This window comes from Pipistrellus hanaki (assembly GCF_964339955.1).
Source record: "Pipistrellus hanaki genome assembly, chromosome: 9".
NCBI lineage: Eukaryota > Metazoa > Chordata > Mammalia > Chiroptera > Vespertilionidae > Pipistrellus > Pipistrellus hanaki.
The window spans coordinates 46,448,445-46,463,663 of NC_140511.1; the positions used below are offsets into that span (position 1 = coordinate 46,448,445).

At 38.7% G+C, this 15,219-nt stretch overlaps 1 protein-coding gene across 1 annotated transcript; it reads right to left on the bottom strand.

The window, feature by feature from the left end:
* Positions 1-43: 43 nt before the first annotated feature.
* Positions 44-14,269, bottom strand: LOC311627544 (olfactory receptor 6B9-like; the record flags this gene model as incomplete). The annotated part of the gene is made up of 2 exons (XM_084894053.1): positions 44-972; positions 13,318-14,269. The coding sequence occupies 2 exons, from the start codon at positions 14,267-14,269 to the stop codon at positions 44-46; spliced, it is 1,881 nt and encodes a 626-aa protein (XP_084750179.1).
* Positions 14,270-15,219: the final 950 nt, after the last annotated feature.

Genomic DNA, 15,219 nt, shown 5'->3' on the forward strand with positions numbered 1-15,219 from the left:
CTAAAATTGTTATCAGAACCAGAGATCCCTACCTTCAAAAAGACTATTTTGCAGTCACTCTCCTGAGAGCCCCTTTGACATCCTTGTTCCTCAGACTGTAAATGATGGGGTTCAGCATGGGTGTCACTGCAGAATAGAAGACAGAGATCATTTTATCCCTGTCATTCATTATCTTGGAGTTTGGCCTCATGTAGGCAAATATTGCTGAGCCATAGAATAGGACAACAACAATGAGATGGGAGCCACAGGTAGAGAAAGCCTTGAGCCTCCCCTCCCCAGACTGCATCTGGACCACCGTGGAGATGATATGCCAGTAGGAGACAAGGATCAGGGAGACAGGAGCGAGGAGGATGACCACGCCCATTGCAAAGATGGCCATTTCTGTGCTGTAGGTATCTGCTGAAGCCAGCTTCAGGAGTGCAGGAGGCTCACAAAAGAAATGGTTGATGATATTGTCCCCTCGGTAGGGCAGACGCAATGTGAATGTGGTGTCCACCAGAGACACAAACGCTCCACTGGCCCAGGACCCTGTAGCCAGCTGGACACATATCCAATGTGTCATGATGGTGGAGTAGTGCAGGGGCTTGCAGACAGCCACGTACCGGTCATAGGACATCACGGCCAGCAGAGCACACTCCGTACACCCAACCAGAAGTAAAACAGCCATTTGTGTTGAGCACCCAACAAAGGAAATGGTTTTCCTCTCTACCAGGAAGTGGATTAGCACCTGGGGGACTGTAGTAGTGGAAAAACAGAGGTCAGCAAAAGACAAGTTTCTAAGGAAGAAGTACATGGGTGTGTGGAGTCTGGAGTCCATGTGAGTGAGCACAATGATGAGCAGGTTTCCCAGCACAGTCAGTAGGTAGATGATCAGAAAAAGGCAGAAGAGCAGGACTTGTGTCTGTGGATCCTGTGAAAGGCCCAGGAAGATAAATTCAGTCACATAGGTTTGGTTTTCTTCTCCCATGAATATTTATATTACTGTTTATAGGAAGCACCAAGAAAAGAAACATTTCAGTTATTTTTGAAAAATCTGTGTAACTTAGATATTTTATAAACAGTATGTAAAACTAGGCTATTGATCTTCATTCTTAACAGCTATCATATGTTAGAAGATAGACTTCTCTTTTTGCTCTGTTATGACAATTAAAATATATTTTTTATTTTCTCTCTTCCTGAATTTTTTATTAGCACCAGAGGGGCATAAATTATCCTGCATATGCTGTAGGACTAACACATAGTCCTGAAAAGACTCTAATGTGTTCACAGTGCATCCTTCCTTTTTGTAGGTTTGAGAGTCACGCAAATGGATGTTGCTTTAAGCCAATTAGATTTTTGTGCATTAAACTGTCTGATAGCATTTATGGAGGCTGATTTTTTTTTCATCATATTTACAAAATAATTCTAAAGAAATACTCTAAGCAAGAAATGAAAATTTAAAGGAAGGTATAGTAGTCTGTAATCTCGGTCCTTAACCAAATTATTCTGTCATTTGCTTTCAATGTGAAGAGGGTGCTGAGAAACATCAAGAAAAACAACTGCTTCATTGGTCATTGCATTTAGTAGCATCTTTTAAACATGCCCTCATCTATTCTTCACACTTGTATAAGGCCCTTGGCAATAATAGTACTATATATCATGTATTGGACACTTTTCTGGTGCTAATAGTTATTAATATTTATTTTTACATTCTTTACTTTTTATTTTACATCCTCTTTAAGTTCATATGAGGTAGTTATTATTCACAGTATACAGATGATGAAACAAAGACTCGGAGACATTTTCAAACTGTTTCCTCTAAGCCTTCCTCACATGTTCTGTAGCCTGCAATTCTTTTTCTTTCTTAATCAAAAACTGGTTGTAGAGGAGGTTAAACTTTCACCTAATTCTCTATGCTTATTCCCCACACTCACTCCTTGAAGACAAGACGTTCTCAATTTTAAGGGTTTTCAAGCTAATCTGCTATGACAGAGCTCTCTATAGGCATAAAAATAACAGTCAGGCATATTTTAACAGATATTTTAAAACTTTTTTGAGAGGTCTTGTCCCATGAGAAAAGAAAAAACAACAACAAATATTAAGAAAGGTGATAAAGATTATTTGAAGACAATCTGGTTGTATATCTTTTTAAAAATTAAAAAGAGCCAATTTCAAGCCTATGATAACTGATAAGAAATGTGATCTGGTGTAAGATGAAGTAATTGACAAATAAAAAATAAGACTTCTATTTAGTGGATACCACCATAAACAAAATTAAAAGAAATAAATCTAAGAAAATATTTAATAGGAAAAAAAGTTATTCCTAACATATAAAGACCTCTTAAAATCAATAATGAAAGACATATAACACATTACAAAAAGTGGGCAAAGGATTTAAGTATCCAATTCACAAAAAATAAGTAAAAGAAAAAAAAGTAAAACTGATAATAAACACGAAACAAAAACATGCACATTAAAACAAGTGAGATTGATTTGCCTTTTAGGTGAAACTTAAAATGCTGTTCACCCAAGTTTGATGACTTATCAAGTTTGATGACAGGTTAGTAAGTGAAAAACTAACCATCAGACTATGTGTGATGTTACTGTAATCTTTTAAATGGAGTGTGAAGGGGGTGTTTATGTGTACATGTGTATTTGGAGTGTCTGTGTATTTCCAGAGACATTTCTCCTGTAGTGAGAGTCCACTGAGCATGGACTGCCTCATTTATAAGGGGAGAGCATACATAGCTCACTGATTGGAACTCTGCAGCTAAACTGAAGGTCTTGAATCCTGATTTCTAGTTAATGGGCAACCAACAGCAAATTACTTAGCTTTTCTATGGCTAGCTTTCCTCACCTGTAAAGTAATGACATAAGTAATACATTTCCTATAGTGTTTATCTAGAGATTAAATAAAATGTAAACCACTTAAAGAATTTAGGACAGGAAAAGCTAGCTCATAATACTATATAATATTTTATATGATAATGAGATCATGATCTAGAAGTAAAAGCAAGATAATGAAAAGAGTTGTTAAAGACAAAGTATGGTAACACATGGCTGCTGTGTTTGGCTTAGGAAAATGCTTATCCTCACTATTTTTACCCTTTGCATTCTTTAGCTCTTTGTCCATTCTTGGGAACTAGCAGTGTGTTGCTAGGAAAATTCAATGTGAAGACCAAATGTGATAAGTAATACAGTGTCTTTTAAATATGGGATTAAATATTTGTCTCCTTGGATTGAATTGCTTCTTCGGGCAGTAAGTTGTATATCACTTATCTCTAGTATCTGTATAGCAATATCACCTGACACATAGAAGGGGTTTCCAAGTAAGTTGAATAAATAGACTCATGCCACCACTTCACACCAACACATTCATTCTCTCAAGAGAAATGTGAGAAAAGGGTACTATGTTTGCTATTGAGATATGAATTCTGATCTGAGGTTGAAAGGATCTTGGTTTAGAAAATCCCAGGATTGAAACTTTATTTGTAGGTGCTCTCACTCCTGGGAGCATGCGCATACCTTTCCCCTCCCTTCTCCTTTCTCTTCCACCTCCCTGCCCCAGACACCTTACCATTAGCTTCCTCATTTCCAAGCTCCAAGGGCCTTTCCTTTACTTCTATAGCTTGTTTCCTAAGCCCATTTATTTTGGGAATTACTTTTTCTACCTCTGTGATTTACTAAATAAATGATCTCTTACAAACTAACAAACAAACAAATCCCAGGATCAATCACCAGGTTAAAGAGAGTGAATGATCTGACTATCAGTGGCATCCAAATGAAGAAGGGCGAGTTCAGTGTGACAGGGGACAGATGCCAGATGCCTGGTATCACACAGGTTGGCATGCTCACACAGCCTTGTGTGGCCGTCCAGGGATTCCTGACCACAAGAAGATCATGTCTGTGAACCTGGGGCAGAAAGTTCAGGTTTTATCCATTCCAGCCTATTCTCCGTGTCCAAACACGAGTGACTAAAAGGAATGAGAAAGAAATCCCTGAATGGAGAGCTTTGAAACAGCAAGAGGCAGAAGAGAATCTGGCAGATTAGTTTTTAGTGCAAAAGAAAAGGCAATAGGTGTCCACAATCCTTGCAGGCACTCTACTATCCCTGATCGATAGCTTAATCCTCACCAGAGGAACTGCAGAACAGGATTCCTGAGGCTATTATCTCAGAAGCAACAAAACAAACAACAATAAAACCCCACATATTCTCTATAGAAGCCAAATGGAAAATGAAAGGCAAAGCCTACTCCAGATTAATGGAATCAAGATTTCAGACTCTCTCAAAAGATTAATTCCCCCTAATCATCCCACCCACTCACCTGGTGGACTGGCAGGAGACAAACACCGTACCACGGGGTCAGTGATGAAGAGGTAAGTTAATGGATGAAGGAAGGTGTGGTTTCTGCAGTTTGCTTATTCATATCCTAATAGGCAAACTCTACTACAGTTTACCAAATAAACTGATGGTTGGGACATTACCTGGGCTGAATCTTAGTCTATCCCAAGCCAAGGAGCACCATTTTATTAAAATCCCCCACTCACCAAGGAACCAGGGTGGAGGATTTTCCTAGACGGAAGTGTTTAAACCTGAGGTCCTAAGAGCCATTGTTAACAGGGAATCCCCTGGGGCAATCAGTGCTATTAACTTTTTCTTAACCTTTCTACAATGAGAGATACCCTGGGGCCTTTTTTAATATTTATTTATTTCTATCACAAACTAAAATACCTGAATGTTACCTGATGCCAGATATTACACTACAATTTCTCAAATCATTCTAAGGACCTCTGGAGTCTCCAGGTACTCTGTCAAAAAAAATTTTTAAATAGTGTTTCAATAATGATGCTAACACAAAAGGCAGCTGACATCAGTATATTCTGCATTGCCTGGATGAAGCCAGGGGATTTCAAAACTCTTGTCTGCAATTGTACTCAAAATGCTTTAATTGCTAATGGGGAAAATCAAACAAACAAAGCAAGAAATCCACGATGCTGCTCAAGATACATGGGCTGTTTAAATGTGGGCTTTATTGTAGTGAGTCAAATACTAAGTGTTGCGTGAACTAAGCGCCACATGAACAAGCCCACAAGAGAATTCTTGATTTTCCCACCAAACTACCCCCTTTTTGAGTTTTTCCCATTATCCACAGAATTGCTCAGTTCAAAGACTTAGTAGGAATATTTCTTTCTCTCTTTTTTCATCTTGTACATGCTATCAACCCACATGTCTTACCATCTCTGCTTCTCCACTTCTCTACCTAGTTTAGATGGTCATCTCTCCCCTGGGCTACTACCGAGACCTTCTGATTGCTTTTCTTGATTCCATGCTTTTCTACCTACTATCCATTCTCCACACAATGACTCAAAGTGACCTTTTAAAAGTATAATATCAGAATGGCTTTCTATTGAACATAAAATAGAACCAATCTCTTTTTTAGAATTTCTAAGGCTCCAGCCTTAGGTTGAATTGTATCATCCAAAAATATATGTCCACTTGGAACCTCAGAATGTGACCTTATTTGGAATAAAGGTCTGTGGAGATGTAATTAAGGGAAATCTCAAGACAAGATCATCCTGGATGAGGGTGGACCCTCAACCCAGTGACAGATATCCTTTTAAGATGAGGGGAAGAAACAAGGACAGAGGAAAGAAGGCACTGTGAAGAAAGAGGTTGAGATTGGACTGTGCTGCCATGGCCAAGGAATACGAAACTGGAAGGTACAAGGAAGGCTTAGAGAGCACAGACTACAGATACCTTGATGTTAGACTTTTGGCATCTAGAACTATGAATTTCTGTTGTTTTGAGCCACAGAGTTTGTGATAATTTATTATGGCAGTCCTAGGAAATGGATGCAAAGATCCCACTTTGATCTTTGCCTGTTTCTGTGATCTCATTCATTGCCCTCTCCCAGTCCACTCATCACCTTCCAATCTGACCTTTTCTCTATCTTGATCTCAAAAATCTCGTTCTGATCCAAGCCATTTAGACTCTGTACTCTCTGCCTGGTCCCTCTTCCCCCAAAGCTCTCCTTGGTTGGTCCTTTCTTTTCAACTTTAAATGTCAACTTCGCAGAAAGGACTTTCCTAACCACCTGCTTAAAATGCCAACCCACCCTTCCTTGATTTTATTTTCTCATAGCACTTATTACTATCAGATATATTATGTAATAAATTTATTTATTTACCACCTTCTTCTAAAGTGTAAGTCTACGGGGATAGGAATTTTGAACTTCTTTCATTGCAATATATATTTAGCATCTAGAAGAGTTCCCAGTAAATATTTAGTTAATAAATGAACTCAAATTGTGCTATTGAAATCAATGTCTTATGAGTAGATCTAATACAAAGTAACAGTAATACAACCTGGGCATAAAAAAAAGAAAATTTATTTCCTTTGAAAACTGAATACTATTTGCTTTAGAAAACAAGTTGTTCCCAGAATATGGTAACTTCAGGAGCTTGTTAGTTTCTCTATTGATGTAATTCATCTAGCCTCTACTGCACAGTCATTAATATAGTGTGGCATCCAGTCATTTACAAATATCTGTCAGTATCTGGGTTTTCTTACTCTGTTGATGCCACCATTTTCCTATTGAGGTCAGTTACATTGTTTTTATATAAATCAAAGGTCATTCCAATTATGTGTTATGACTTCCCTGCTACTTAAATTCAAGGAAAGAGGAAGTGGAAAGGTGAGCTTCTGTTTGAATTGTCGTGATGAGACAGGATAGTTAGATGTTAGGAAATTTTTTGACTAGTGGGAAAAGGGAAAATAGATGGTTAGACAAATAGGGCCAAACAATTCAAGCAATTTACAGCCAGATAGTGAATCACAAGATCTTATCTCCCTCAACCAAGAACACCAAAGAGCAAAAGGTTTACACCTCTTCTCCTTAAATCACCTTAGTCAGGGAGATATATAACAGAGACCCAATTAGTGCCAGCCAAACTGAAGGATGGATGAAGTCAGGGAGATAAGTAACAACAACAAAACAATTAGAACCAAACAAATGCAAGGTAGAGGCAAAGCTTTCCAGAAAATGACCTTTGTTCCTTTATGTGCTCATTTTGGTACATCAACATATTAAAAAAAACTGGAGCCAGCACCGGTTTGGCTCAGTGGATAGAGCGTTGGCCTGCGGACTGAGAGGTCCCAGGTTCGACTCCGGTCAAGGGCATGTACCTTGGTTGCGGGCACATCCCCAGTGGGAAGTGTGCAAGAGGCAGCTGGTCGATGATTCTCTCTCATCAACGTTTCTGACTCTCTATCCCTCTCTGTAAAAAAAAAAATAAAATATTTAAAAAATCAAAAAATCAAAAAATAAATAAAAAAAACTGGAAAGCTGATGGATATTCTGCTGAAACCCACCCCTGAGATTTCCTCTAAGATTTCTATCTGCAAAAGAGAAAAGGAAAAGAAAAAAAAAAGCCTCAAGACAAAAACACAAAAAAACCAGCACAGCTGCCTCAGGAGAAAGCCCACCTGTGAACTTTCTCCTACACTCTAAGTGTCTCCAAGAGACTTACAACCAGGGGAGCAATAGGCCTCAGCAGCTTGTTCCTGAACCTGTGGCTAACCTCCAAGGCAACCTTTTCTCTGACTTTTCAATGAGGTTACCACAGTCCCACCTTGGTTCACTCCTGTCACTGTGACTTTTACTTCTCAGTGAGCTAACCACAGCCCTGCCTTAGCTCACTTAATATTTGTAGAAACCCAAAGCAGCCCCACTTAGATTCTCTCCTAAGCCCTTCCTTGTTTCACTGTCTCCAACTTTAATAAACATCTATTCAAAATAGCCTGGACGGCTGTTGTGAAATCTTTCCTGCACAAAGAACCCTTTCTGGTGACAATGAGGCAGCAGCATGTCTAAAATAGAGCTTCTCAAAGAAGCTTTAGTGCATGAACAGTTTTTCTTTTCTTGTATAGATACATACTAGTCCACATAATCTGAAAACAATACACATCACATGTATATAGTGAATCTAGTTTTGCTCACAGTTCCATGCAGAATCATTCTTATGCATGAGGCATACAGTTTTGCAAGGATATCATCATAGAATTAATAGCATTAGCTCCTCAGAACAGGCCATGGACATTGAAGCTACAAGCAGCCAGAAGTCAACATGGCAAGCCTGACTTTCCTAGGGGCCTTCTCATTTTCTCTGGCTCATGCCTTCACCCACAATCTGTTTGCAGATGCCTTAAGAGAAGGTCATGAAGTAAGAGTAGAATTTCAAGTTGAGATGGTTCCAGGAAAAAAATAAATTGCTCCCATACTCTTTTCACTTTGGGGAAGGAGGGTTTGGCTGTGGTAAACATCACTATCTTTATATGACATAATCCCTTCAAAAAGCTCCATGGCAGATGAGGTGAGACAAGTCAGGGGATATATGTAATGAAGCACAAAATAATAAAATATATTTGTGTCATGAGACTTCTGCTAGGAAAAATGGGCAGAAATGGGCAAGACAGTGATGGTCCCAGTTATGCTTTTCATGCTTATAGGCCCCGCAAGCAGGAATTGGAATTGGTAGTATTTCTAAACACTAATAAAATATTGGGGGTTGGGGAGGGGCAGTATATATGCTGAATATTGGTGAAAAGCTACAGGTAGGTCCCTGGTGGTGCTTCTACCAGAACAAAGGGTTATATCGGTAATTAGAAAAGAACAAAAGGGCCATGTCACCCCTCAGAACAACACCCAACTTCTGGAGTTACTTCTCACATAATATGTTCTCTGACTAAAAAATCTATTCTGACCACTTTTATTTTTTTTTTTAAATATATTTTATTGATTTTTTACAGAGAGGAAGGGAGAGAGATAGAGAGCTAGAAACGTCGATGAGAGAAAAACATCGACCAGTTGCCTCCTGCACACCCCTCACTGGGGATGTGCCCACAACCAAGGTACATGCCCCTGACCAGAATCGAACCTGGGACCTTCCAGTCCACAGGCTGACGCTCTATCCACTGAGCCAAACCGGTTTCGGCTCTAGTTTACTTTTCAATCAGCGGACTCACTTTCATCAAGAAGCAGAACCAATACCTAACTTTTCTTTTATGTTTCCAGGAGATTTTTTATCATTTTTTTCAAGCAGTAAGAATATTTTAAGAGAACATTTTAGATCATACTACAGCCACAATCCGAGTCCTTCCCTAAATTCTTCATTGGATCAGAGAATCAAGACTTGACAGCAGTGCTCAAGAGTAAGGCATGATGAAGCCCCATGATCATAGAGCCAAGATAGTTGAGATGAGGACAAACTTAGGCAACACCACCAACAGTGGAAATAGGGAGGGCCACTTTACGGAGACCAAATGCAGCCCTAATAGCTTCCTGCATAAAGTGTCTTATCTGGCATAACATTGTTCGTGCTCATTCATGCTATGGAAATCAGGCTCTCTCTGGTGCAATGCTTTGAAACCAGTCAGGAAACACCATTCAAAGTCTTTACATTGCTATATGTCAGGAACAAGTGAGGAATAGAATGGCTGGACCCAAGCTAATAGGGAAGGAGATCAGAAAGAGTTGGGGAGGGTAGCAGGGTCATGGGGAAATGCCTGATATCCCTGAGAAGGATTGAGGGACTAGTCCTAGAACTTCCCATTAAAACAAAGATGTCAGAACAGACATGAAGTGAAATTTTTACCAAAAAATGTTTGAAGATGTGTATAAGTATTAAGTTGTCAAGGGATGGACTGTGATGGTCAGTTTTGTGCTTTTGGGTTTTTTTGTGTTTTTTTTTTAATCTTTATTGTTGAAAGTATTATATATGTTTCCCTTTTTTCCCCATTGACCCCCTCTAGCCCGCCCCCATACTCCCTACCCCGGCCCAGGCCTTCACCACCCTATTGTTTGTGTCCATTGGTTATGCATATATACATATACAGTTCTTTGGTTGATTACCTTCCACCCACCCTCCACCCACCTTCCCTCTAAGATTCCACACTCTGTTCCATGCTTCCATGTCTCAGTGATGGTCAGTTTTATGTATCAACTAGGCTTTAGCCTTAGTTTTTCAATGAAACACTAATCTAGGTGTTGCTGTGAAGGTATATTGTCAACATGATAAAAGTCCTTAATAAATTGATTTTAAGTATTGGAGATTAATCTAGATAATCCAGAGGAGGCTGATTCTATCCTTGGCAACATTCTATCATCTTAACAACAGAACTGAGGTTCCTTCAGAAAGGAGAAATTCCACAGGTGGGAAGCAGCTTTAGTTCATGCCTGAGAGTTCTTGGCTACCCTTTCTGAAATTCAGAGTTTAGCCCTATGCATTTCAGATTTACCTTGCCAACCCCCACAATTGCAAAAGCCAGTTCCATGTAATAAATCTCTTAATAAACACTGAGTGGCCAGATTATTATGATCTCTGAACACATAATAATCAAACCACTCAATGTGCATGGGTCGGTCCAGCCAGCCTGGCCAAGGGGAGGGGACATGGGCGGTTGGCCAGCCTGACTGCTGGTCAAACTCTTAGTAGAGAGGACAATTTGCATATTAGCCTTTTATTATGTAGAATATACACTGAGTGGCCAGATTATTATGCATTCAGAGATCATAATAATCTGGCTACTCAGTATATATATTCAACAGGCTTCATTTCTCTGGTTGTATCTTTACTTATACAGCCAATACATTTTTTGCTGATATGAAGGTAAATTTTACCTAAAGATGGTTTCTAACCAAATTAATTACCTGGGAAACTTCTCAGGTTGTTGTTGTTGTTTTAATTTTTTTTGTTTTTTTTGTTTTTTGTTAGCCTTTACCCAAGGATATATATTTTTCCCCCATTTGTTTTTAGAGGGAGTGGGAGGGAGGAGGAGAGACACACCGAGAGAGAAACATCTTTGTAAGACAGAAACATCTATTGGTTGCCTCCCTCATGCATCCTAGCAGGGCCGGAAATAGAGTCTGCAACCAAGATATATGCCTTGACCAGAATTAAACCCACAACCTTTCAGTCTTGGGCCGATGCTCTAACCACTGAGAAAAACTGGCAAAGGCTATTTTCAGTTTTGACAATTTATCTATTACTTTTTGCTGGTCCACTAGTACAGGAAAACCTTTACCTATGCATCTCCTTTTTAAAAGATTTCTATTCATCTATAGGTGATTTCATCTTCCCTTCTTGAATGCCAGTCCTCTGATTATGAACAAAATGATACACTTATAATTGAACTACAATATTAAATATGTGACATAATTATAAAATTGAATTATGTACAGCTTTTAATTTTTAATTTTTAAAATTTGAGTTGTGGACAATGTTGTCACACTCTTTCCTCTACATTTCTGTGTGTTTTAAACATTTAAAAGTAAAATATTTTAAGCATTAAGGTAAAAGACATAAATAGAACTCATCAATGGACACAGTAGTGGAGTAAGGGCATGTGCTGGGGGGTGGGGGGTTGGAGTGGCTGGGGAGAGGTCAGTGGGGTATAAAAGAAACATATCTAATACTTTAAACAATAAAGTATTTAAAAATAAAAAAAATAAAACCCATAACAATAAAAGGAGAGATAAAATGCATGGTTATAGAAACAATAGATAAATCTCTCAGAATTTCAATTTATCTAGTAAAATAGAAGGTAAGTAGGACTCAGAGGATTTGTATAACAAACAATTTGATGGCTATATTAAAAAAAAAAATTAAAAATCAGATGGTTTTGCCTAAACCAGTTTGGCTCAGTGGATAGAGCGTCGGCCTGAGAACTGAAAGGTCCCAGGTTCGATTCCGGTCAAGGGCATGTATCTTGGTTGCAGGCACATCCCCAGTAAGGGGTGTGCAGGAGGCAGCTGATCAATGTTTCTAACTCTCTATCTCTCTCCCTTCCTCTCTGTAAAAAATTAAAATATATATATATTTTTTTAAAAATCAGATGGTTTAAATCAGAAAAAGATTGTCAGGTTATAATATAGTTGATAGTTGATGTTCTGATTTTAAATGACTCCAGACAGCTTAACTAAAATTAAAAAGCATTTGAATAGTAAAAACTAATTGTCCACTAGTGATTAATAAAGGTTTCAAAGTATATATCTAATAACACTGCTATTTTTTACAAAAAGACTAGAAAAGTATAACATTGGGGTAAGAAATTACATGATTCAAGGTAAAACATTTTTTGTTGATTTGTTTTGAGCCTTGGGCATGATCTTTATTCACTTGGACACTGTACAAATAATACAATTTCCTTTTGTTGCAAAAATAATCTTTATATAGAAATCCCAAGATGCAAAAGAATTTGTATTATTTTTACCTATGTGAGGGTCATAAACCATAACACTACTTTTTGTTTAAAGAAAAATGCTATGTATCATTAAAAACATAGTGTTTAGGCTAAAAGTAGTGAAGGCCAGGAGATATAAAAGGTTTAGATAAATTGGAAACTACCACTTTGTAAATTATCTTAATATATACAAAGCCAAATTAAAATAATCTCTTCTGCATATATAAAAACAATACAAAATGGAAAGACCATGAAGTTACAAGGTAAATAAAGTCAAAACAAATCAAATATGGTATATAAATCAATAACCCGTTGCACGATATTCGTGCAAAAATAAGCCTTCCTTCCCCTGGCTTCCCCTCCCAGCTGCCTGGGAGCCAGCAAGTCCCTGCTCCCCCACTGCCCTGGAGCCAGCAAGTCCTCGCTTCTGTCTGGAACACCAAGCTCCCTCCACAGCTGCCCTTCCCCTCATAGCAGGCTTCAGGCTGCTACACTCCTGCATATGCAAATTAACCTCCATCTTTGTTGGGTTAATTTGCATACTCACTCTGATTGGCTGTGGGTGTAGCAAAATGATGGTTAATTTGTATCTTTCTCTTTTATTAGATAAGATATATATATATATATATTTACCTAATAATCCTCTCGGAGTTCTGATTATTTTACTCACTGTGTTATAAAAGAAAGCACTAGTTAAGGCCTGGCAGAAAAGGGGATTTCCCTAAATTATTGTACTATATCACTGTTTTTATAATTGCCGACTTTCACCAAATGAAGGTGTGGTTTTTTTTTTGTTTGTTTGTTTGTTTTTGTTTTTTTTTTAAATATATTTTATTGATTTTTTACAGAGAGGAAGGGAGAGAGATAGAGAGCTAGAAACGTCGATGAGAGAGAAACATCAACCAGCTGCCTCTTGCACACCCCCTTCTGGGGATGTGCCCGCAACCAAGGTACATGCCCTTGACCGGAATCGAACCCGGGACCTTCCAGTCCGCAGACTGACGCTCTACCACTGAGCCAAACCGGCTTTGGCTGAAGGTGTTTTTTGAGGTTAAGTCAAACAGCGGGAAGAGGAGGAATATCTGAATCTCTTCAGCAAAGAGAATCTCTCAAGAAAAGGCCTTGACCATTTGCCATGGTTTTTCTGATGGCATCTTTGACCTCCTTATTCCTCAGGCAGTAGATGATAGGGTTGAGCATGGGAGTGAAGACTGTATATATGGCTGATATCAATTTGTTAGAATTGAATGAAGCAATGGCCCGAGGTCTAACATAGATGAAGATCACAGCTGTGTAGAAGATGATCACCACTGCAAGGTGAGAGGCACAGGTGGAGAAGGCTTTTCGTTGTCCATTGGCTGAGGGAATGTGCAGGATGGTAGACAAAATGAAAACATAAGAAATGACAGTGGCTGAGAGAGGAAACACAAGGATGACTATGGCTAGCACAAAGTCTACCATCTCAGCCATAGAAAAGTCCACACAGGCCAGATTGAGGATGGGGGACACATCACAGAAAAAATGGTTCAAGGTATTATTACCACAAAAGGCAACTTGGGAGATGAAGTATACCTTTACCATGGAAATGGTGAAGCCACTCACCCAGGAACTCATGATTAGTTGAACACAAAATCCTGTGGTCATCAGGACTGGATATCGAAGAGGCCATCGTATAGCCACAAAACGGTCATAGGCCATGGCAGCCAACAGCACACATTCAGTAGAGGCAAGTGAGATGAAGAAATAGAGCTGGGTCATGCATCCCAGGAAGGATATGATATTGGGACAAAGTAGGAATCCAGCAAGCATCTTGGGGACTGTGACAGATATATACCAGGTCTCCAAAAAGGACAGGGTACCCAGAAAATAGTACATGGGCTTGTGCAGAGTTCCAGTGACCCATACAGTGATGATGATGACTGAATTCTCCAACAGCACAAACAGGTAGGTGATGAGGAAGAGGAGGAAAAGCAGAACTTGAAGCCAAAGGGAAGTAGGGAAACCCAGCAGGATGAACTCACTAATGGAAGTGGTGTTTTTCTTCCACATGGTTACAACACCAAAAGACAAAGTAGTTATTGATAGTAACATAACACCAAATTGAAGAGTGAGATCAACATTAGCAGAAAGGAGTCCTTAGGCTACAGGTCTTTTATTATTAAACCTAACCCTAGTGCCATAATCTGGTCCTCTGGTATGGCTCTGGGGTCACGAGATGCCACAAGATCTTTACAAAAATCAGCTGTCAGAACAGGAACTAAAAATAAACCTGCAACAGATACAAAGTTAAGAATGACTGTGTTGTATACCTAAAACTAATATATTTTATTAGAGACCCAGTGCATAAAATTTATGTACGGGGGAGGGTAATATAACATAATAAGCACTGCAAAGGAAATATTGAGTACCGGAAGCCGAGAGTAGAGAATAATTCTTTCTGTCAGAGTAGTCCAGAATCCTTTCACCAAGGAGGTGCCATTTGAACTGAAATGAAACATTTCAAGTTTTGGAGGGGGAGAAATAATCAAGAAGAGAAAATAGCAAATGCACAGGTACACAGTAAAGAGATAAAAGGTAATGATGGAATGAATGATTTGCATTTTGATTAGAAAGAATGGGTGATGTGAATGGATCGAGACAAGGATGAAGGATGTTATATAATTAGCCCTCTTCTCACTTTTTCCCAATTCTTCCCATTTCCAACACAATATGTCCTGCAATATCTGACAATTACTCTTATCACACTGACCACATGTGGAAAACAGGATTATCTAATTTATCCACGCTTCCTTTTACATTAAGATTCATACTTTTGTTCTTCAGACTTTAAGTTCTTAGTACTTTGTAACTTGAGGGCTACTTAGGACTACTGTCCTACACTTTCTCCCTTTTGAACACTTAGCCAGTTTTCCTACGTAACTTTATTATCTTTGCTCCTCATCTCTGCTTTTGTCTATAATCTGTTCAATAATAAAATATTAATCATTTACTGAGTACCT